The sequence below is a fragment of the Scyliorhinus torazame genome, chromosome 17, assembly GCF_047496885.1.
Source record: "Scyliorhinus torazame isolate Kashiwa2021f chromosome 17, sScyTor2.1, whole genome shotgun sequence".
Classification (NCBI taxonomy): domain Eukaryota; kingdom Metazoa; phylum Chordata; class Chondrichthyes; order Carcharhiniformes; family Scyliorhinidae; genus Scyliorhinus; species Scyliorhinus torazame.
The window spans coordinates 13264784-13287638 of record NC_092723.1 but is presented as its reverse complement, the minus strand read 5'-3'; the positions used below and the strand labels follow the sequence as shown (position 1 = coordinate 13287638).

The window sequence follows — 22855 nt, the reverse complement described above, 5'->3', positions numbered from 1 at the left end:
AAATCCACACCGGGGCTGGAGGCCAGCAACTTGTTAATAAAATCCATATTGCCCCAGGTTGGAGCATAGTCATTAACCAGAACCACCAAGGTGCCTACCAAAGATCCACCGACAATAACATGCCGATCATTGGGGTCGGCCAAGACCTTAATGGCAGTAAACTGAACCCTTTTATTGATTACTATTACCGCATGCCGGGCCCTAACATCAAAGCCCGAATGAAACACTTGTCCCACCCACCCCTTCTGCAACCTTGTCTGGTCTCCAGCCCGGAGGAGAGTCTCTTGCATAATTACCACGGCAGCATTTAAACTCTTACGGTGAGCGAATACCCTCGACCTTTTCACATGGCCAATCAACCCCACGACTTTCGAACTGACCAGATGAATTGGGGGCCTCTTCCCCCCCCCCCCCCCCCCCCTCACCCCCCACTCCGTCCCCATCAATCTGGAGTCAGCCATTTCCACCAAGAGGGATTATCCTCCGGGCGAGCTGGTTTCCTCCCACAAGAGGTGCTGTTAGGTGAATTGGACATTCTGAATTCTCCCTCTGTGTACCCGAACAGGCGCCGGAGTGTGGCGACTAGGGGCTTTTCACAGTAACTTCATTGCAGTGTTAATGAAAACCTACTTGTGACACTAATAAAGATTATTATTATCCAACAGTTACATAGACAGTACGGCAACCAGGCTCACCCAACATGGCCGCCAAACCCACTGACAAGATTAGACAAAGAAAAATCTGCAGTCACCTTCAGCAAATTACCTCTGCCTCTCACCCCCCCTCGATCAGACACTACTACACCCAAATATGCATACTGAAAACAGCAAGGCAAACTTAAACCACTAAAACCTACATCTAATAAACCTAACCCCAAACAGAACACAAACACTAAGTTCACGGTCTAAAACAGAACCACTATAATGAGCTGCAGTCAGCCCCTCAACGCCGCTCCTGTTAGCTAACTCTTCGGCTAGCAGGGCCGCTCCTGCCCAGAGTGAAGAAAAATGCTTGAAGATAAATAAAAACAAAGGGAAAAAAACTCCTTAAAACATAGACCTTCAACAGGGAGCTAGATATTTTCACAACAGTTAGACCAAAAACCCACATAAGACTAAACCCCAGATCTGAGCCCAACTTGGAAAACATGCAGCCCCAACAAGAACAGTAAAAATGCAAACATGAACAAGGAACCCCAATAATTCCACATATCAACATGCCCATTCCCAATATCCAAAAACCTCATTCACCCCACACCCAGCCCATGCTTCTTGCAAAGGAATCTGCCTCCTCCAGCACATCATTCACCAAATAATTCACTTTGGCCTTCAGCAACAGGAGTCTAAGTGCCGACGCCGGAGTAAAAACCGGAGTGTTTTACTCTGGTGTCAGCGTCCGGTCCCAGACCCCTGTTGTACCCCCTCTGTGGGGCTAGCAGGGGCATTGCGCGCTTTAGGAGGGTGGAGCCTCGGCGCGGTGTCAGAGACCAGGCGCCGCGTGAAAGACGCAGCGCCTAGGGTCCCGCGCATGCGCAGTTGGGCTGGCACCGACTAGCGCATGCGCAGTGGCCGTCCTCCCCCAGGCCGCCCCGCACAAACATGGCGGATGGATCCAGGCTCGCCGGCGGAAGAAAGGAGGCCCGCCGACAGAGAGGCAGACCCACCGATCGGTTGGTCCCGATCGCGTACCAGGCCCCTCCGGAGCCCCACCCCCCCCACCCACACAGGCCACCCCCCAATCCTTCGCAACGAGTACCCGCCGGCAGCGACCAGGGTGTGGACGGCGCCGGCGGGACTAGGCCGTTTACGCTCAGCCCATTCGGGCCGGAGAATCGCCGCTCGCCGCGACTCTCCGAGCGGCCCGGCGCGATTCACGCGCCGCTGGTTTTGGGGGGGGGGGGAATCACGTGCGGGGGTCGGGGCGGCGTGGCGCAATCCGCGCGGCGCCCCGGCGATTCTCCCACCCGGTGGGGGGGGGGGAATACCGCCTATTGTGACTGTAAAGAAATGGTGCCGTTCACACAGGCCGTACCTTTGATATCTTTGCTGCTGAGTGAACATTTTTCCAGAAGCTTGTCTTTCCAATCATTGGACAGCAACCTCTCAATATTTGGCATGACTGTTGGAAGAGAGAGGAACAGACGTGTTAGAAAAAGTACTTGGAGAATTGGATCTAGTTTACATTGAGCGAGGCTCTCTGACCAGTCCCAACACCCCGGAGACCAGTGGGCAGGGGAGCGGACAAGAGATGAGGAGGAAATGCAGATGTTTCACATGTCTGATTAGTTTATGGACCTCCAAAGGAGGGGTGGCCACGACTCATTATTGGTTATGTTTCTCAGGAGCCTGGAAGCTAAAGGTCTCGGGGAGTGCTGCAAATGAGTCCATTTGGCAATAGGCTTCCTGGCCCCATAGTGTGTTGTCAAGGACTCGAACCAGGATGCATGCAGAGATTTGCCAGAGTATTGTTTATTGGCTGGCGATGTTCCAAGCAGACGTCGCACTAGATCAGGTGACTGTGTTTCATTTAATGGAGACACTTGGGAGGTTGATCCTCACCTGTCTCTTGTTATTATTTCATTTGTTCGAGCAGGAGACCTGCTACAACATGTGTCACTCGGAAGTCACCATCCCTTGGACTTTTCCGCAAAATGGCAACACCAGGTCCAGCAGCAAATCACACGTCAAGCGACAAGTGCTGAAACTCGGAGGAATTCCCGAGGGTTGTTGCATACCACCGATCCCATTCACCGCACAGAATCCCTTAGAAGGGCCAGAGAACTCCACCCTCTGGTCGGGATTCTCCGCCCTTTCACGCCGGCGGGATTTTCCGGGCGCGCTGCACTGAGAACGGGAAGTTTTGCTGAGCGCCACGTTCTCCCACCTCGCTGGCAGCGGTAGCAGGGCGCACTGGGATCGGAGAATCCTGGCTAATGTCCCTCCTGTAAGACGTCTCCAAATTAGGTGGCCTTTGCATTGAAATTCAGTCTTGTTTAATTCCTGTACTTGGCAAAATAACTTAAAAAACGTGATCTCGGACCCGTGAAGACCTCACTTGGTAGACAAGGATTCAAACTTGCGGTTAATCTGGTTTTGCAACGTCCAGTCACATGGGACCCTTTCTTCCTCCCACTTTCTTGCTCTCTCCCATCAGCCTCTGGCCCCGCAAGATCCCAAACCTCCAGCCGTGCTGTCACTGTCAACCACCGAGCTTGCTGAACATTCTAGAATAGTTGCTTGTCACAAAGCCCTTGTTTTGTTACAATCTCAAGCGTGTAGCTAAATAGATTTGGAGGGTTAAAGGAGTGTGTAGCAGGAAGGGAAGCTGGACAGAAGGCCACTGGAAAGGTGGGGGGCGGGGGGGGGGGGGGTCAGAGGAACATGATGGACAGAATGATGGACAGAAGAATGATAAGTTAAGAGAGGCGCAGACATAAAGCCGACAGCAAAGGCAGCCCATCATAGGCAAACGTAATGCATTTTGGAAGGTCTAATGCATGTATGGAATAGACAGTGAATGGTAGAACCCTCAAGTGTATTGAAAGTCAGAGAGATCTAGGAGTACAGGTCCACAGGTCACTGAAAGGGGCAACACAGGTGGAGAAGGTAGTCAAGAAGGCATACGGCATGCTTGCCTTCATTGGCCGGGGCATTGAGTATAAGAATTGGCAAGTCATGTTGCAGCTGTATAGAACCTTAGTTAAGTATAGTGTTCAATTCTGGTTGCCACACTACCAGAAGGATGTGGAGGCTTTAGAGAGGGTGCAGAAGAGATTTTTACAGGATGTTGCCTGGTATGGAGGGCATTAGCTATGAGGAGCGGTTGAATAAACTCGGTTTGTTCTCACTGGAACGACGGAGGTTGAGGGGGCGACCTGATAGAGGTCTACAAAATTATGAGGGGCATAGACAGAGTGGATAGTCAGAGGCTTTTCCCCAGGGTAGAGGGGTGAATTACTAGGGGGCATAGGTTTAAGGTGCAAGGGCCAAGGTTTAGAGGAGATGCATGAGGCAAGTTTCTTTACACAGAGGGTAGTGGGTGCCTGGAACCCGCTGCCGGAGGAGATGGTGGAAGCAGGGACGATACTGACATTTAAGGGGCATCTTGACAAATACATGAATAGGATGGGAATAGAGGGATACGGACCCAGGAAGTATCGAAGATTGTAGTTTAGTCGGGCAGCATGGTCGGCACGGGCTTGGAGGGCCGAAGGGCCTGTTCCTGTGCTGTACTTTTCTTTGTTCTTTGTTCAATAGGGCTGCCTTGGAGTTAAGCTCTTGGCATTCTTGAAATAATTGCTCCCAAGATACCGCACCTACCAGTGCTCACAGGCCTTTGTTATGGTGGTATAAACAATAGTAAAAAATGACCAAATATGAAAGAAAAATAGGTGCAAGGGAGCAGAAAGAAATTACCAAGTAGACGCCCATTAACCTGTTCAACCAGTTTAAACCAGCATTTTGTGTGCATGGTAGGATCTAGAGGGGGTTGGGGGCTCCTTCACTGGGGGGGGGGGGGGGGGGGGGGGGGGAGTCATGGGCCCGCCGATCAGCGGGCTAGCCTCCCCCCCCCCCCCCCCAGGGCTTACTTACGGCGGCCGGCCCCTGAACACTGACGCCATGTTGAGTTGGGGCCGGTGCGCTAAAGAGGTCCCCCGCGCATGCGCGGGTTGGCGCGGCGCCGGGAGGCTGGAGCGGCGTGAACCGTTCCAGCACCGTGCTGGCCCCTGTGGAGGCCAGAATCGGTCGTACCAGGGCCCGGTTCGCGCCATCGTGAAACACAACAACAGCGTTTACGATGGCGTGAACACTTGGGCTCCATAATCGGAGAATCGCCCCCGATGGCTCTAAGAATGACAAGATTAAAAAACTCTGTGACTACACTTCACTACACTATGCTACTGTGGGCAGTATATAATCGTTAGCACAGTTGCTTCACAGCTCCAGGGTCCCAGGTTCGAGTCCCAGCTTGGGTCACTGTCTGTGCGGAGTCTGCACGTTCTCCCCGTGTCTGCGTGAGTTTCCTCCGGGTGCTCCGGTTTCCTCCCACAGTCCTAAGATGTACAGGTTAGGTGGATTGGCCGTGCTAAATTGCCCTTAGTGTCTAAAAATGTTGGGTGGGGTTACTGGGTTACAGGGATAGGGTGGAGGTGTGGGCTTGGGTAGGGTGCTCTTTCCAAGGGTCGGTGCAGACTCGATGGGCCGAATAGCCTCGTTCTGCACTGTAAATTCTATGATTCTGTGAAAATGCATTTCATTGATTGCCAGATGCTTCGAGGTGTCTGTTAATCATGAAAAGCGTTCTCTAAATGCAAGTCTTTCTTTCCTTTCACACCCACCGGACCTCTGGAAACGCTTTACAACCAATTTGCATACAGCAAGCTCCCACAAACAGCAATGTGACCATTGTTGTATTCCATCACACGCTTTTATACTTATTTACAGAGCTGTACTTTGCAGATTGTGCCTCTTAAACCAACAACCAGGGTTTTAAACGGAGTCCATTTGTAAGGGACGCAAGTGAATCACCAACTTTTATACAAATAAAAAGAATAATGGTCAGACAATCTGCCTTTGCAATGCTATTAAATAGGTAAAGGCAAAGTCGCAATAGTCCCAGATGACTATAGGTTGTTTCCCCTTTGAGGGGGTGAGCTGACTGGTGGCGATTTGACCCGAGGATCACCACGCCTAAGGCAGCCGGGAGTCTTCATGAATAACCTCAGCCGGTACGGGAATTGAACCCGCGCTGCTGGTGTTCCTCAACATCACAAACCAGCTGGCTAGACAAGTGAGCTAAACTGAACCCCGATGCAGATAAATATTGCCCCAGACATTGGAGATAACTCACTTGCTCTCCTTCGAAATAGTCCATCTCAGAGGGCATTTTATGGGCGTGGGACTCGAACTCAGAACGTCCGACTCGGAGGTGAGAGTGCTACCCATTGAGCCACATTCAAACCTGATTGTTTTTTAAATGACCAGACCGTGGCAAGTTTATCAATCACTCCATTGATTTCACTCCCCAAACTGTTTGCGCTGATAGCGTAGGTGTGGCTATTGGCATCGGAGCACAATTACTGGCGATTATAATGGGGATGTTAAACATCTAACTGCAATTATTGCTACAGTAATTTATTTCGGAATCACGGGCCATCTCTTCCATTTATCACGACAAGCGGATTGAATCTGCACAGTGTGATAAAGCATGTGAATATGTCGTTGTCGCCAGCTGGAATTTTAACAAGGGTATTAACCCACTTAAAAATCAATGACAGGCCTGGGCAAGATTCTCCGACCCCCCCCCCCAGCCAGGTCGGAGAATCGCCGGGGGCTGGCGTGAATCCCGCCCCCGCCGGTTGCCGAATTCTCCGGCACTGGATATTCGTCGGGGGCGGGAATTGCACCGCGCCCGTTGGCGGGGCCCCCCCCGCGCGATTCTCCGGCCCGGATGGGCCGAAGTCCCGCCGCTAAAATGCCTGTCCCACCGGCGTAGATTAAACCACCTAACTTACCAGCAGGACAAGGCGGCGCGGGCGGGCTCCGGGGTCCTGGGGGGGGCGTGGGGTGATCTGGCCCTGTGGGGTGCCCCCATGGTGGCCTGGCCCGCGATCGGGGCACACCAATCTGCGGGCGGGCCTGTGCCGTGGGTGCAGTCTTTTCCTTCCGCCTCCGCCACGGTCTCCACCTTGGTGGAGGCAGAAGAGACTCCCTCCAATGCGCATGCGCGGGGATGCCGTCAGCGGCCGCTAACACTCCCGCGCGCATGCGCCGCCCGGAGATGTCATTTGCGCGCTAGCTGGCGGGGCACCAAAGGCCTTTTCCGCCAGCTGGCGGGGCGGAAATTCGTCTGGCGCCGACCTAGCCCCTTAAGATTGGGGCTTGGCCCCCAAAGATGCGGAGCATTCCACACCTTTGGGGCGGCGCGATGCCCGACTGATTTGCGCCGTTTTGGGCGCCAGTCGGCGGACATCGTGCCGTTTCCGCAGAATTTCGCCCAGGGCCTCTGATTTAATTCCAATGACAATAAGCTGTACAAATATTTAAATGATAGTCAAATTGTAAATTGAATATGGAGGAAGTCAGGCAGGCGACAATTGCGTGTGTTACTGGTACACTGCATGAATTCACCTCAAAATGGGTGGGTATGAGAGATGGTGGGCTGGATTCTCCAACAGCTGTTCCTCCACTTTGCCGGCACGCCCGCGGATTTCCCAATGCTGCGGGGGTGGCCACAATGGGAAAACCCATTGACTGGCTGTCGGGTGGAGGATCCCGCTGCCGGTGCGGGTGCTGTTCAGCACCTCATTCAACTCTCCTTTCACTGTTTGTGAATGAAGACTGAATTCCAGCAAGTTTTATACACCATAGAGGCAGCAAACCCCTATTCTGTCCTGATGAGGTCCAGATGCTTCATACTTTCTATCACATGTACAGCACAGGAAAGATATCTAATGACATTGATGCTATACATGAACATCCTCCCACACCTCTTCATCAGCCCCATCAGCATGGCTTTCTATTCCTTTATTCCTAATCTTCTTATTTGCCATCCCCCAAATGCACCAAACTACTCATCTCCGCTGTTGCTGGTGGTTGGGAATACCAGATTCTCACCATTCCCTGGGTAATGAACCTTCTTTTTAAACCTCAAGTGAATTTATTAATGGCCTTCTTAAGAGTTCTTCCCCCTAGTTTCTGGCTCCATCTCACTAAACCCCTTCATAATTGTAAGGGCCCTTAACTCGGTCACCTCTTGGTCTTCTGACCAAGAACAAGCATTCATTTGTCGCAACCGCCCTAGAGAAAGGCAGCAGCCAAATCAAAGAGACTCGCTAAAAGCCACCGGCTCAGCCTCATTGCTAGCAACAACGGTGGAAGCATCTCGAAGGTCAAAGGGGCTCCCAGAACAGTTCAAGCCAAATGGAACATGTGCCTGCCCGCTCACACAGAATTAGCGAAATCCATAGTACTGGAGAAGGCCATTTGGCCCATGGTGCTTGTGCTTGCCCTTATTGTTGCGTTTAGCTCCACATCCCCCACTTTTTGTCAACACCCCTGCATACTCCAGGGACCTGCCCAACACCCCCTTAATATGGTGGCACGATCGCACAGTGGTTAGCACTGTTGCTTCACAGTGCCAGGGTCCCAGATTCCATTCCCGGCTTGGGTCACTGTCTGTGTGGAGTCTGCACGTTCTCCCAGTGTCTGCATGGATTTCCTCCGGGTGCTCCGGTTTCTTCCAGCAAGTCCCGGAAGACGTGCTTGTTTGGTGAATTGGACATTCTGAATTCTCCCTCTGTGTACCCAAACAGGCGCCAGAATGTGACGACTAGGGGATTTTCACAGTAACTTCATTGCGGTGTTAATGTAAGCTTACATGTGACAATAATAAAGATTATTATTATGGAATCAACTTTTGCCAGCTTTCCAGGTAAAGCATTCCAATGAAATAAGTTCTCATTTTCCCTCTTGAAGTTTACCAATGATTTTAAGTTTAGGATCTCTGGCAGGGGGAACAGATTTTCTCGTTCTGCTCCATCCAAATCTTGCATCACCTAGAAAACGTCCATTATGTCACCTCTTAACCTCTCCTCTTCCAAAAAGGGGCCGAACGTTTCTGACATCTGCCCAGCTGATTTGCTACTCCCAGTTTGTAACTGGCACAGTGACGCATCCATAATTCCTCAACAAAGTAATTCCAAAGGAGCTATCAGGTCGAGAGTTGAACGACAAGGAAAGAGGTCACGACCAGGCACAGGCCATCCATTCCAGTCTCCTAGTGGCCATTTACAAGGCAGCACTGCATGCGAAGGTCTCATAGAATCATAGAATTTACAGTGCAGAAGGAGGCCATTTGGCCCATCGAGTCTGCACCGGCCCTTGGAAAGAGCAGCTTACCCAAGCCCACACCACCACCCTAGCCCCGTAACCCAGTAACCCCACCTAACCGTTTTTGGACACTAAGGACAATTTATCATGGCCAATCCACCTAACCTGCACATCTTTGGACTGTGGGAAGAAACCGGAGCACCCGGAGGAAACCCACGCAGACACGGGGAGAACGTGCAGAATCCACACAGACAGTGACCCAAGCCGGGAATCGAACCTGGGACCCTGGAGCTGTGAAGCAACTGTGCTAACCACTGTGCTACCGTCTCGTGGTCAGATGCAAGGCCTGCTCTCTGGGCGCACAGAGTAGCGCACAGACACATGAGCAATAGGGAGGGAAAAAGAGAGATGATCTTTGCTGCAACTCCAAAGAAGATCTGGGGCGCGATTCTCCGACCCCCCACCGGGTCGGAGAATCGCTGGGGGCCGGCGTGAATCCCGCCCCCGCCATGTCCCGAATTCTCCGCCACCAGAGATTCAGCGGGGGCGGGAATCGCGCCGCGCCGGTCGGCGGAAATCCCCCGGCGATTCTCCGGTCCGCGATGGGCCGAAGTCCTGCCGCTGTCAACCCACGCCAGCCGGCGTGGATTGAACCACCTTTCGAACGGCGGGACAAGGCGGCGCAGGTGGGCTCCGGGGTCCTGGGGGGGGGGGGGGGGGGGTGCGGGGCGATCTGGCCCCAGGGGAGTGCCCCCACGGTGGCCTGGCCAGCGATTGAGGCCCACCGATCCGCGTGCGGGCCTGTGCCATGGGGGCACTCTTTTCCTTTCGCCTTCGCCATGGTCTCCACTATGGCGGAGGCAGAAGAGACCCCCTCCACTGCGCATGCGTGGGAAACTGTCAGCGGCCGCTAACGCTCCCGTGCATGCGTCGCACGGCAAAGCCATTTCCGCGCCAGCTGGCACGGCACCAAAGGCCTTTCCCGCCAGCTGGCGGGGCGGAAATCAGTCCGGCGCGGGCCTAGCCCCTCAAGGTGAGGGCTCGGCCGCTCAAGATGCGGAGGATTCCGCACCTTTGGGGCGGCGCGGTGCCGGACTGATTCGCGCCGTTTTTGGCGCCGGTCGGCGGACATCGAGCCGATTGCGGAGAATCCCGCCCCTGAAGCTCAGCGATAACTATTTTACATCATAACAGTTAGTCTGAATTCACACGTGGCTGCACTCACCCTCAGTCAAATTCTTACTGAAATCCATTCTTTCCAAGTTGCTTAATGCAATTGTGAATTTGCTGTGGTCTTGCTGCCCTTCTTCTCTTGGTGAAGATGAAGCCTGGGTTGTAAATGGAAAAGGTCAGTTAGTTTGCACTTGTCAAGCCACAGTGCCCCATCCTATACAGCAGAAAAACAACACTAGGCCCCATGAACAGCAGCAAACAACTTAATGGGTGTGTGTTATCATAGAATCAAAGAATCTACAGTGCAGAAGGAGGCCATTCAGCCTGCACCAGCCCTTGGGAAAGAGCAGGCTACCCAAGCCCACATCTCCACCCTATCCCCGTGACCCCATCCAACCATTTTGGACACCAAGGGCAATTTAGCATGGCCAATCCACCTGACCTGCACTTCTTTGGACTGTGGGAGGAAACTGGAGCTCCCGGAGGAAACCCACACAGACACGGGGAGAACGTGCAGACTCCGAACAGACAGTGACCCAAGCTGGGAATTGAACCTGGGACCCTGGAGCTGAGAAGCAACTGTGCTAACCACTGTGCTACCGTACCTCCCGTGACTGTTAGGAGTGGAAATATTTTCACTTCAAAGTACTCGTCCTCCTCAAAAACAAGGACTGCCACTTGTTAACCTAAATAGATTCTAAACTTAAACTAAAAATGATACTAATTCATGTGACTTCCAATATATCAGTCTCATTCCAGGGTTAACAAAAGCCAGTTCGACACTTCCACAAAAATGGCACCTTCTTCCTAGAACATTGAATGTAATAGAATGGGGAATATTTCAGACATTTCTTTAACAATTACCGATATGTTTAAGAGTTGAGGAGGGAGAAACGGGTGAGTGAGGGAGCAAAGTGTCTATTGCAGGAATCTGGTTATCCAGTTACTGTCTTCCTGAAGAGGAAGATGCACCATCCCCTTAGACACATCGCTCATTCTTCTCTCCAAAGACCAGTTGACCCAGTTACCGCATGGTTAAAGGATTTCAGGGTGCACAACATTCATTTGCAAGGTTGAAGATCCGCGTTGCTCAGTGACAAAGTAGGAAAACGCAGCACTAAAGCTGTTAGTGTAGAGTTTATGAGGCTTCCCAAAACCTTCTGGCTCTTCACTGAAGTTCTACGTCATTCCTCACACCAAACTAACGTCTCAGAAATGTTTTTCAATTGGGCTTTACATTGATCTTTAAATCCTTCTCTGGAGGAGGTCTTGTTACGCAGAGGGTAGTGCCTTTTGTTGTTGAGCCAGAACCTTAAAAGGTTGGTGGGGTGGGGGGGGGGGGTGCTTGACGGTATGGATCAGATTGATGTTAGCAACACAGGGTTCAAACCCTGTTCCTTTCTCACTCTCCGCTTGTAGAGGTTTGGACACACTTAGTACTTCAAACTGCCTGATTCAAGGGAAGGATCGTAGCGTTCCAGCATCATCGGTCACCTACTCAGAAAATACTCAGCAGGTCTTGGAAGTGTGGTGGAGGCATTCAAGAGGACACAAGATGATTATTTGAATAAAATCATGTGCAAGGTTTATGGGGAAAAGGCAGGGCAATGGCACTAAACCATGATGCCGGTACAGACATGTTGGCCCGAGGGGCCTCCTTCTGCGCTGTAACACCTCCGTGAGTGTGTGTGGTCAGGCAGTATCCATGGAGGAGACAGCAGCCAGGGATTTTCCTGTCTGGCAAAGTGGGTCCTGCTACGGCAGATGCAGCGAAGCTCTGAAAAGTCCATTGATTTAGGCAGGAACAGAAGATCCCGCCAGTGGGAGAGGCCGGAAAATACCGGCCACAGTTCACGCTTTAGGTCACTGAGCCCACACCAGAACTAAAAACGTTAAGTGATGTAATAGAGGGCATCCGGGTGGCTTAGTGGCTGGCTCTGCTGCCTCCTGGCGGGTTTGATCCCGGCCCCGGGTCACTGTCCGTGTGGAGTTTGCACATTCTCCCCGTGTCTGCGTGCGTCTCACCCCCACAACCCAAAGATGTGCAGGGTAGGTGGATTGGCCAAAACAAAAAAGGTGCAGCAAGTACAAAGGCATATAGTGTCCGAAGCTCAACCGTCTTCAGCTACTTCATCAATGACCTTCCTTCCAACATAAGGTCAGAAGTGAGGATGTTCAAAAGGGGGAAAAAAAGTGTACAGACTGTATAGTTTCATAGAAGTTACAGTGCAGAAAGAGGCCACTCGGCCCATCGAGACTGCACCGGCCCCTTGGAAAGAGCACCCTACCCAAGCCCACACCTCCACCCTACCCCCATAACCCAGTAACCCAACCCAACACCAAGGGCAATTTTGATCACTAAGGGCAATTTAGCATGACCAATCCACCGAACCTGCACGTCTTTGGACTGTGGGAGGAAACCGGAGCACCCGGAGGAAACCCACGCACACATGGGGAGAACATGCAGACTCCGCACAGGCAGTGACCCAAGCCGGGAATCGAACCTGGGACTTTGGAGCTGTGAAGCAAGTGTGCTAACCACTATGCTACCGTGCTTCCCAGTTGATTGCTGGGAAGTATATATCCCAGGGTGTTTATTTGTTGTATCCTGTTTTGATACAGGTTTGTAATGAAATACATTTTAAAAAAAGAAGTGGGGTTGTTCGCTCTATGTTTGCACAATGTTCAGCACCAAATACTGAAGCAATCCACGTCTAAATGCAGCAAGACCTGGACAATATCCAGGCTTGGGCTGACAAGGGACAAGTAACGTTCATGTCACACAAGTGCCAGGCAATGACCATCTCCAACAAGAGGATCTAACCATTGTCCCTTGACATTCAATGGCATTACCATTGCCGATTTCCCCACTATGAACGTCCTGGTGGTTACTATTGACCAGAAACAGAACTGGACTAGCCGTATATGTACTGTGCCTTAGGTACCCTGAATTTACCTGGCAACAGAGGTAGATGACTATTGTCAGGACCAGCTACAACTACAGGCAGATAACAAAGAGAGACACAACAGCTTGCTCACTTACGTTTGAGAACGCTCTTCTATTGTTAGTTCTGCTTCCAGTCTATGGCCGCTAGGCCGAGGTGGCTTACTGAGGGCTAAATACATTGAGGTGGGATGAAAGAAGACAATTGCAGTAAAGGAGGGGAAAGAAATGAAAAAGAGGCAAAAGTTAAAAAGACCATGAAGGTGGTAGAGAAAAAGAAAATCATTGAGGAAAAAAAGAAGCAATAATCTTTACAAGTGTTAGGCAACAAAAATATTTGATTGATATATCCCACCCTCTTTACAAAAAAATAAAACTGGGATGTTATTCTTGGTTCAATGGCCAACTGAAATTAACAGTCCTTATAAAATACGCACGGTGGTTCAAATAAAAGCGAGTTTTCCTCAAAAATTGATATTCAAATCACAAAATCTAAAAATGTAAAACATCGAAAAGACCCCTTTCAATTTGCTAATAATTTTTCATTACGTGTAACAAATTGGGGGTGGAGGGAAGAAAAAAGCCGGGAGATTAGTCTGCAGTGCCTTGGAGCAATGGGATAGAACGTCATTGTGCAGTTTAACAGCTAGCCTGTTTCCCAGTGGCAGCTGGCTGTAGGAAGGAGTGCGCCAAATGTTGCCTCATGCTTTAGGAAGGGTTTGAAGGCCCTGGCGAGGGTACAGAGGAGATTTAGCAGAATGGTACCGAGAGTGAGAGAATTCAGTAGTGGAGAGACCAGAGAAGCTGGAATTGTTCGGAGAGCAATGAAAAGGTGAAAGGGAGATTTGAAAGGGAGGAGATCAGAAGGATGAGGGCTTATGACTCTGTGGAACCAATATCCTAAATGTGCAGCAATAGGTACATGGACCTGTGTGATTTTGTTCAAATAGCTACTTATGCCCAAACACGTCAAATTTATTTTGAATTTATTAAGCAGCAATTGAAAGGCAAGTAAGTAAATTCTCTCATAATTGGCTATCTAACTCTCATCAATTTAATGACATCCTGTTGATTGGGCAGGGGTCCATTATAAAGCAGAAAAAGACATTGTTAGGGTTGGCTCAACTAGTGCAGTCCATGTAGCAGTACGTGTGCATGTCTTCCTCATTATGAAGATGGGCCATAGGTAAAGGACCAGAAAAGCCTATCATCGCTGTTTAATAGGCAAGTGATTATTGCCACAGCCTTGACGGGGTTGCACAGATCTCAGCCAAAAATTGAATGAATTGCCCCACAGAAGAGCAATTGCAACACTGCACCACCGACAGGGATAGTGATAGGGGAGGGGGAAAAAACAAAGAGTTCAGGCTGTCCTTGTCCCACCAGTCAATGGAAGTGGAGAGGCAGGTGCAGAAAGCAATTAGGAAGGTAAATTATCTGTTGGCCTTCCTTGCAAGAGGATTTGAGTTCAGGGGCGTCATTCTCCGACCCCCCGCCGGGTCGGAGAATGGCCGTTGGCCGCCGTGAATCCCGCCCCCGCCGAAGTCTCCGCTCCCGGAGATTGGGCGGGGGCGGGAATCGGGCCGCGCCGGTTGGCGGGACCCCCCGCTCAATTCTCCGGCCTGGATGGGCCGAAGTCCCGCCCAGGAATTGCCTGTCCCGCCGACGTAAATCAAACCTGGTATTTACCGGCGGGACCAGGCGGCGTGGGCGGGCTCCGGGGTCCTGGGGGGGGGGGGCGCGGGGCGATCTGACCCCTGGGGGTGCCCCCACGGTGGCCTGGCCCGCGATCGGGGCCCACCGATCCGCGGGTGGGCCTGTGCCGTGGGGGCACTCTTTCCCTTCCGCCTCCGCTACGGCCTCCACCATGGCGGAGGCGGAAGAAACTCTCCCCACTGCGCATGCGCGGGAAACTGACAGCAGCCACTGACGCTCCCGCGCATGCGCTGGGAAACTGACAGCGGCCGCTGACGCTCCCGCGCATGCGCCGCATTTCCGCACCAGCTGGCGGGGAAACAAACGCCATTTCCGCCAGCTGGCGGGGCGGAAATCCCTGCGGCGTCGGCCTAGCCCCTCAATGCTGGGGCTAGGCCGCCAAAGGTGCGGAGCCTTCCGCACCTTTGGGCCGGCGCGATGCCCGTCTGATTGGCGCCGGCTTTGGCGCCAGTCGGCGGACATCCCGCCGTTGGGGGAGAATTTCGCCCCAGAAGTGGGGATGTCTTACTGCAGTTATACAGGGCCTTGGTGATACCACACGTGGAGTATAGCGTGCAGTTTTGGCCTCCCTACCGAGGAAAGGAAATACTTGCCACAGACGGAAGGCAGGGGAGGTTCGCTCGGCTGATTCTGGAGTTGGCGGGACTGTCCTATGATGAGTGATAGGTTTGACTGGTCCTGTATTCACTGGAGTTTAAAAGGATGAAAGAAGACCTGATTAAAATGGGGTAGGCTATTTAGGACTGAGATGGAGAAAAATGTCTTCACTCAAAGGGTAGTGAGACAGTGGAAATATTGACCACAGAAGGCTATGCTGGCCAAGTCAATGAATGCATTCAATAAAGAGATAGATAATTTTTTTTAGAGTTTAGTAGCATTAATAGGGATGGGGGAAAGTGGGAATATAGCACTGAGATAAAGGATCAATCATAATCGTATTGAATGGTGAAGCAGGCTTGAAGGACCAAATGGCCTACTCCTGCTCTTGGTTTCAATATTTCTATGTATCTATGAGTCATGGCACGATTCAGCTAACAACACTGACGCACAGTAGAAGCAGTGTGTACCATCTACAAGATGCAGTGCAGCAACTCACCAAGACGCTTTGACAGCACATTCCAAATCTACAACATCTACCATCTAGATGGTCAAAGGCACAAGGTGGAAGTGAACATCATTCCCTTCCAAGGCACAATCATTCTGACTCAGAACTGTATCACCGTTCCTTCACTGTCACTGTATCAGAATCCTGGAACTCCCTCCCTCACAGCACTGTGGGTGTACCTACACCACATGGACTGCAGCGGCTCAAGTAGGCTGCTTGCCGCCACCTTCTCAAGAGGCAATTAGGACTGGGCAACAAATGCTGCTGGAGCCAGCAAAGCCCACATCCTGTGAACGAAGAGATTAAGAAAAAGGATGAGTTTACAGCTTTTAAAAATAATTTACAGGATGTGACTGTCGCCGGCTAGGCCAGCGATTATTGCCCATCTCTAATTGTGGTTGAGAAGATTGTGGTGAGCTGCCTTCTTCAGCCGCTGCAGTCCATGTGGTGTAGGTACACCCGCCGTGCTGTTAGGGAAGGAGTTCCAGGATTGTGATCCCAGCGACGGTGCAGGAGCGGCGATATATTTCCAAGTCCAGACGGTGTGTGCTTTGGAGTGGAAGCTGCCACTGCTGGTGTTCCCATGCATCTGTTGCCCTTGTCCTTCTAGGTGGCAGAGGTCATGGGTTTAGAAGTGAATTGTTGCGTTAACCATGTCACGCACATCCTGTTTCAACATACTGCTAATTGCTTTTGAATCTGTGATCTATACAACTGTAAGAGGCTGGCAGCTTTTCTAACTGTGCTGAAGTATTCACTGGGTACAAATACCTTCATCTCTATCCAAGCTTCATTTCAAGGATCTGTCCAAAATCCCAAAGCACTCATCAACAGAAAAGGATCTCCTTTAATGTTGGTCTAATTAATCTTCTACCAACTCATTAAGCACAGACAATGGGCGGGATTCTCCCCTACCCGGCGGGGTCCCAGCGGGACGGGGTGGTGTGAACCACTTAGGTGTCGGGTCGCCCCAAAGGTGCGGAATCCTCCGCACCTTCAGGGGTTAGGCCCACCCCGGAGTGGTTTGCGTCCCGCCGACCGTCGGGAAAGGGGCTTGCGCCGTGCCAACCGGCACCGAAGGGCCACTGTCGGCCGGCGTGAGTTGGCGCATGCGCGGGAGCACCAGCGTGTGCTGGCATCATCCCCGCGCATGCGCAGAGGGCTTCATTTCCACACCGGGAATGGCGGACCGGTACAGCCTCTGATGCGGAAGGATAGAGAGCCCCGCGGCACAAACCCGCCCGCGGATCAGTGGGCCCCGATCGCGGGCCAGGCCACCGTGGGTGCACCTCCCGGGGCCAGATCCCCCCGCGTCCCCCCAAGAACTCCCGGAGCCCGCCCGCGCCGCCAGGTCCCGCCGGTAAGGGACCTACTCCAATTTACACTGGCGGGACTGGCAAAAGACGGGCGGGACTTCGGCCCATCGCGGGCCGGAGAATTCGGGCAGCCCCGGCGCCCATTGAGTTGCGCCGGACCCCGCCATTCTCCGAGGCGGGCGCCGCGACTCACGCCGGCCCGATTTTTGGGGGGCCGGAGAATTAGGAGGATGGCGGGGGGCGGGATCCACGCCGACCCCCCGGCGATTCTCCCACCCGGCGGGGGGGTCGGGGAATCCCGCCCAATATTTCCAGACAATATTAATACTGCACCAATCCCAAGAATAATGGGCTCTGGGGCATAGAGAACGGGACATGTAGCCTATCAAAAATATGGGTTACCTGCTCAAGGCATGGCTCATGACTCAGCTCCTCAAATTTCCATACACCCAGGCAACTAAGACCATTCACAAGGCAGGTACTTCAATCAGAAACAGCTCACAACAAGGTCATGGCACCCGTGTTTTGGCCCGACGGGAATGACAGTGATATTCAACGTGCTAGGCAACACAGCATACACTCGAGGTGGGGGAACAGTAACGAAAGGTCATTTGGCTCAAACGTTTACCCGGTTCCCCTCTCCCTAGCTGCTGCTTAACCCATTTACAACGGCCGGGATTCTCCAGCCATTTGCTCGGGGTGAGATTCTCTGCTCCCGTCGGCAGTGCCCCCCCGCCCCCCCCCCCCCCCCCCTCCGGGTTGACCGCAGAGAATCCCGTCGCCAGCAAGCAGCGTGCTGATGCCGAGAAACCCGCTGCTGGGAGGCCGGAGAATGCCACCCAATATTTCCTGTTTTTATTTCAGATCTCCAGCGCCTGCAGTATTTTTACTTCGGAAGTTGTGTTAATCTTACCTGGAACAAATTTGTTAGGCCACATTTATGAAAGTGCTGATAAAGTAGACAGAGAGAAGATGTTTCAAGTTGTGGGAAGGACCAGGCTGGGGGGGGGGGGGGGGGGGGGGGGGGGGTGGCGATAAATATAAAATAGTCCTTAATAAATGTAACAGAAACTCAGGAGGGAATCCGGAGAGTGGTACAAATGTTGAACTCACTGCTGCAAATGTAACAGATGCATTTAAAGGAATGTTAGATACAACTTTGGAAGCTAGATGAGGAAGAAAGGAACAGAAGGATATGTTGGTGGGTTCAGAGGATGCTGGGTGCGATTTACCGGCCGAGTCCCGCCGGAATGGGGGCAGGACGCTGCCAGTAAATCCCGCGAGGGGTCTCCCCCGGGATCCCTGATGGTCGTCACGCCTCGCAGGAGCTAACCAGATCTTGCGAGACGTCGCGATCTGGATCCCGCCCACAATGGCCGGGGTCCAGATTCTCATAGTTAAGTGAACTTAAAATCCCACAACTCCGTCAGTGGCGCATCGAACGGCCACCCGGCATCCGGGTGGTTTAGCACAGGGCTAAATAGCTGTTTTTTTAAAGCAGACCAAGTCAGGCCAGCAGTGCGGGTTCAATTCCCGTACCAGCCTCCCCGAACAGGCGCCGGAATGTGGCGACTAGGGGCTTTTCACAGTAACTTCATTTGAAGCCTACTTGTGACAATAAGCGATTTTCATTTCATTTTTTTCATTTCATCCAGCAGCCTCTCCGAGGAGACCCCAGCTGGGCGCCCTTTAGCGCCGGTCCCCACAAACGGGGACCAGGCGGAACGGCACTAGGTGAGGTCTCCCAGGCGATCAGACGCCACCTGCATGGTCGGCCTCTGGCATTACTCCCTGGGGCCGAAAGAGCAAAAAAGTGCCGTGAGATAGTGGGGTCGTTCCCAGCGTTCGAAGCGCCGGGAACAACCCCGCTAATCCCGGCCAGAACGGATTCAGATTTTTATAAAATATTAAATCACTGCCGCTCACATGTGATTAACAATCTCTTGGGGTGGCACGGTGGCACAGTGGTTAGCGCTGCCTCGCAGCACCGAAGACCCGACTTCGATCCTGGCCCCCGGGTCACTATCCGTGTGGAGTTTGCACATTCTCCCCGTGTCTGCGTGGCTCTCACCCCCACAACCCAAAGATGTGCAGGGTGGGTGGATTGGCCACGCTAATTTGCCCCTTAATTGGGACAAAAAAAGAATTGGGTACTCCAAATGTTTTAAAATCTGTGCTTTGAACCAGTTGGGCCCAATTGTCTATTGCCGTGCTGAAAATATTTTATCATGTTTAACAACACGGTTAATGCAATCGCCGCATTACAACAGAAATGTCACCCCCAGTTGATTCAGGTGTTGGTGAAGGTGAATTACAGAGTGCCTGGAAGTGTGTGTGAGATCACAAGATCCAAGAAGTAACCATGCAACTCTTTACCTCCCGCTTTTTACTCATGATTTGACTACAGCGACGATTGCTTCTCGAGCTGCCCCAACACCCCATGACAAGCCTAGCCTGCCACTTGCAGGAATCCAACCAAACCCTCAGCTGACAGTTCGATAAGTTTCAGGGCCTTTGCCAAGCTCTTCCAAGGCGATGGAAAGTCAATCTGACTGGGATTCAGCTCTCGCCCAGAGTTAGCTTTGGCCCCAGAAGCCGCGCGCTCATGTTTGTAACTTACATGCGTTTGCTTCATGACCCCTGACCTTTCGAGGTCAGAGTTCTCCCGCCCCAGGGCCGCCCTGCTCTGAAGCACCTCAGGGTGAGGATTGTTGGGAAAAGAAGCGCTGAGAGATCCGTAGCCGCTCCTCTCCTCCTCCACCTCCTCCACTTTCACCTGGTCGTGAACCATAATCATGTCTCCATTCACTTCCATGCAACAAGAAGCCAGTTGTCGTGCGGACATTCTGCAGGATGGGGAGGGGAGGAATGGGGAGGAGAAAAAGCAGCAGATTTAACATTTGTTCACTTTTGATCTAACGCTTGAAGCTCAATGGTTGCAAAGTATACCAAGCGATGGATCCGCGAAGGGAAGGGGGGAGGAGCTGGGGTGGGGGTGGGGGGGGGGGGGCAGTGGCACATGTTTTACCATTGAACAGAGAGGAAAGGGCAAGGGGCAATGATTCAAGGGGTACGCCCCATGCATTTGGGAACAACCGAGTCACGTCGTGTGGTGCACTAAGAAAAGGTGGCGGTTTGCCTTTAAGCCTCGACAAACCCCAACAGCTAAGGCAACAAAACACTTCTTTATCCAGCTCCACAGGCATCGCCAGAGCTCTTTCAGAGCTGACGTTTCTGTAAGAGAGAAGCTGGCCAAGAGATTGAGCAGAAAATGGATTTTTGCTGGGAACACACAAGCCCATTCTGCACTCAACAAAAGGGAATATTGGATTCACCTTTTGACAGATGACAAAAAACACGTGATCCCTTTGAGTAAATGGTGTGGTGGTGGGGGCGGGGGGAGTGGGGGTTGGAACGAAAAAGCAGAGAGATTTCTGGCGATAATAATATCACTGCAAACAATAAATAACTCAAATAACTCAACCTACAAGTCAAACAGTTCTGCGCAAAGTGGCAGTTAGAGCAGTTTCAAACAGAAAAGCTGGTGAAACAACACAATCTATTTTGTAATGGAAAGGAAACGGAGAGAAATGCGAACGAGAGGAAATGGAACAATGGACCGCTGGACAAAAGAAATCAGACAAAGGAGAAATGTGACAAGAGGACAATGGCAAAACAGTTTGTTCAGTCATTCCTGCTTTCAGGGGTAGGTTTATCTATCTTTCCTTCCCTTCCCAAAGCCTCCTGTTTGGAATTCATCATATCTCGTTTCCTTTCAACAGATTTCTTTGTCCGCTGCGCTGGATTTAATCTGTGATCGAGTTAATGCGAGTTTTAATTTAAGCTCTTGTATGAGTCAACAGCAACCACAGAATTGAAGGCAACCATTAACCCTTTCGGTGCTAAAACATCTTGACTGGCGTCCAAGATTGCGGAATGCAAAGGCAACTCCTCAACACGCCCAGATCCCCGGCGCCTTTTAACATTTCCCCGCCCCGGCACCTCCAGCGAATGATGGGACCGCTTTGAATGCTTTCCCACATTTTTTGTGCTCTCTGCTGCTGTGCTTTCCGCCCGTTTCTTCCCAAGCTCTGAAATTCCTGGGCGAGCAGGTGTTCCGTTTTTTTTCCCGGGTCAGGCCCAGATTTTCCTCAGGCATCCCACTGCCCCAAACTGTTTTTCTCCAGATTACTCAAATGTCCCAGTTTCCAGCTCCCCGAGGACCCTCCCCTTTAACTCGTCGCTCGCATTCCATTTACTGTCAGCCAGCAAGGATGAACCCATCCCGCACTGCGCTGCACCCTAGGAAGCGGGATGCCGCCCACTGTTGAGCAGTTTTCTTTTATTTGCTCACGAGATGTGGGCGTCGCTGACCGGACCAGCATTTATTGCCCATCCCAGAGTGCATTTAAGAGTCTACGACACATTGCTGTGCATCTGGTGTAAGGACAGGGTAAGGACAGCAGATTTCCTTCCCTAAAGGACATTAGTGAACCAGGTGGCTTTTTACAACAATCGACAATGGTTTCACGGTCATCATTTGACTTTTAATTCCAGATACTTTATTAAGTTTAAATTCCATCACTGCCTCCCCTTAATTGCACTGGAAGGCTCCCACTCATGCAGAAACTCTTCTCACTGGCACTCAGAGCAGTGAAGGTGTTGGCTTCAAGGCGACAAAAGAGGATCGACAGCAGCGTCCGCCAACCCACGCCACAGTGCATGATGCCAATGGACGGAGTACATCGATAAACCACCAATCAAAGCCGAGGAAAGTGGCAGGCAAGTTCGGTCGAGCTGTGGCACGTTCAACCAGACTTCCCATCGACACATTACGTACTTCCCTGCTTGTGGCTCTGGGCACAAACGAAATCTCCCACCCTTGAGGAAATACCTGCTTAAAAAGTCCAGAATCTGGCTGAAAACATCCATTGTTGGAACCCAGTGTACACATGAAAATAACTAGGCTTTTAAATGGAGATTGGTCTCAACATGGTGCATTGCGCAATAAAGTTAGAGCGGAATGGAGGATTCTGGGATCCTATGACAAATGGTTCCATTTTCCTTTTAAGAAAATGAGGCAGAAATGTAATTGAAACAAAAAGTTCATGACTGCTGTCTGTAATGATTGGGTGTGTCAATTGGGTTGCCACTTCTGGCTGGGCTTATCCTGAAAGATGACCTCCGACCTGCAACTGCTCCTCCTCCAGGCCCCATCCACTGATTGCCCAACTTGTCAATCAGCAAGGAAGCCCGCCTTCCCAAGGCTTTTCAACGTGTCTTGGTTCTTTGGGGCTTTGGAAATTCTCATCACCCTGTAGAGTGCCCGAGTTAAACCTCCTGCCTCCTCAAAATCACACTCCCTCTGCCTCTCCATCGCCTTAGGTGGTCCCGTGTCAAATTCCACCCAACAATCACTCCTGCGATGCGGCCTTGGACATTTTACCACAGTAAAGGGACTACACAAATGCAAGTTGTTATTGTCAACACCTGGCTCTACAAAGGCAGAAACTGCAGAGCTTCAAACTGGTGACTGCACCGCTTAAAGACAGCGCAACGGAAAGAATCAGCGATCGTGTTTTCATCAGGACGTCTCAGGTGCGTGAAGCACTGAGATGCAGCTGTTGCAGGAAAGCAGCGGTCAGTCGGTACTCCGTGGTTTGGTGTTGCCAACTGTGCTTGAACGTATTCCTGGAGGTTTCGTTACGTGACTTGTCCCCCCCCCCCCCCCCACACTCCAGCCGTTAGTCGGCCAGCGCATCCACCCTTG

At 51.7% G+C, this 22855-nt stretch overlaps 1 protein-coding gene across 5 annotated transcripts in view; it reads right to left on the bottom strand.

Moving 5' to 3' along the window:
- The window catches only part of LOC140393725 (transcription factor SOX-13-like), a 209879-nt gene that overhangs the window by 41281 nt on the left and 145743 nt on the right, over positions 1-22855 (bottom strand). For 4 of the 5 annotated variants that reach the window (XM_072480049.1, XM_072480046.1, XM_072480047.1 and 1 more), the window contains 3 exons: positions 19706-19931; positions 10057-10159; positions 2032-2118 (listed from right to left, as the gene is read on the bottom strand). In XM_072480049.1, the coding sequence (XP_072336150.1) occupies positions 2032-2118; positions 10057-10159; positions 19706-19930 (415 nt within the window). In that variant the 5' untranslated portion in view covers position 19931. Of the gene's footprint in view, positions 1-2031; positions 2119-10056; positions 10160-13047; positions 13121-19705; positions 19932-22855 lie in introns of all 5 variants that reach the window. The other variant, XM_072480050.1, reaches the window with a different exon arrangement.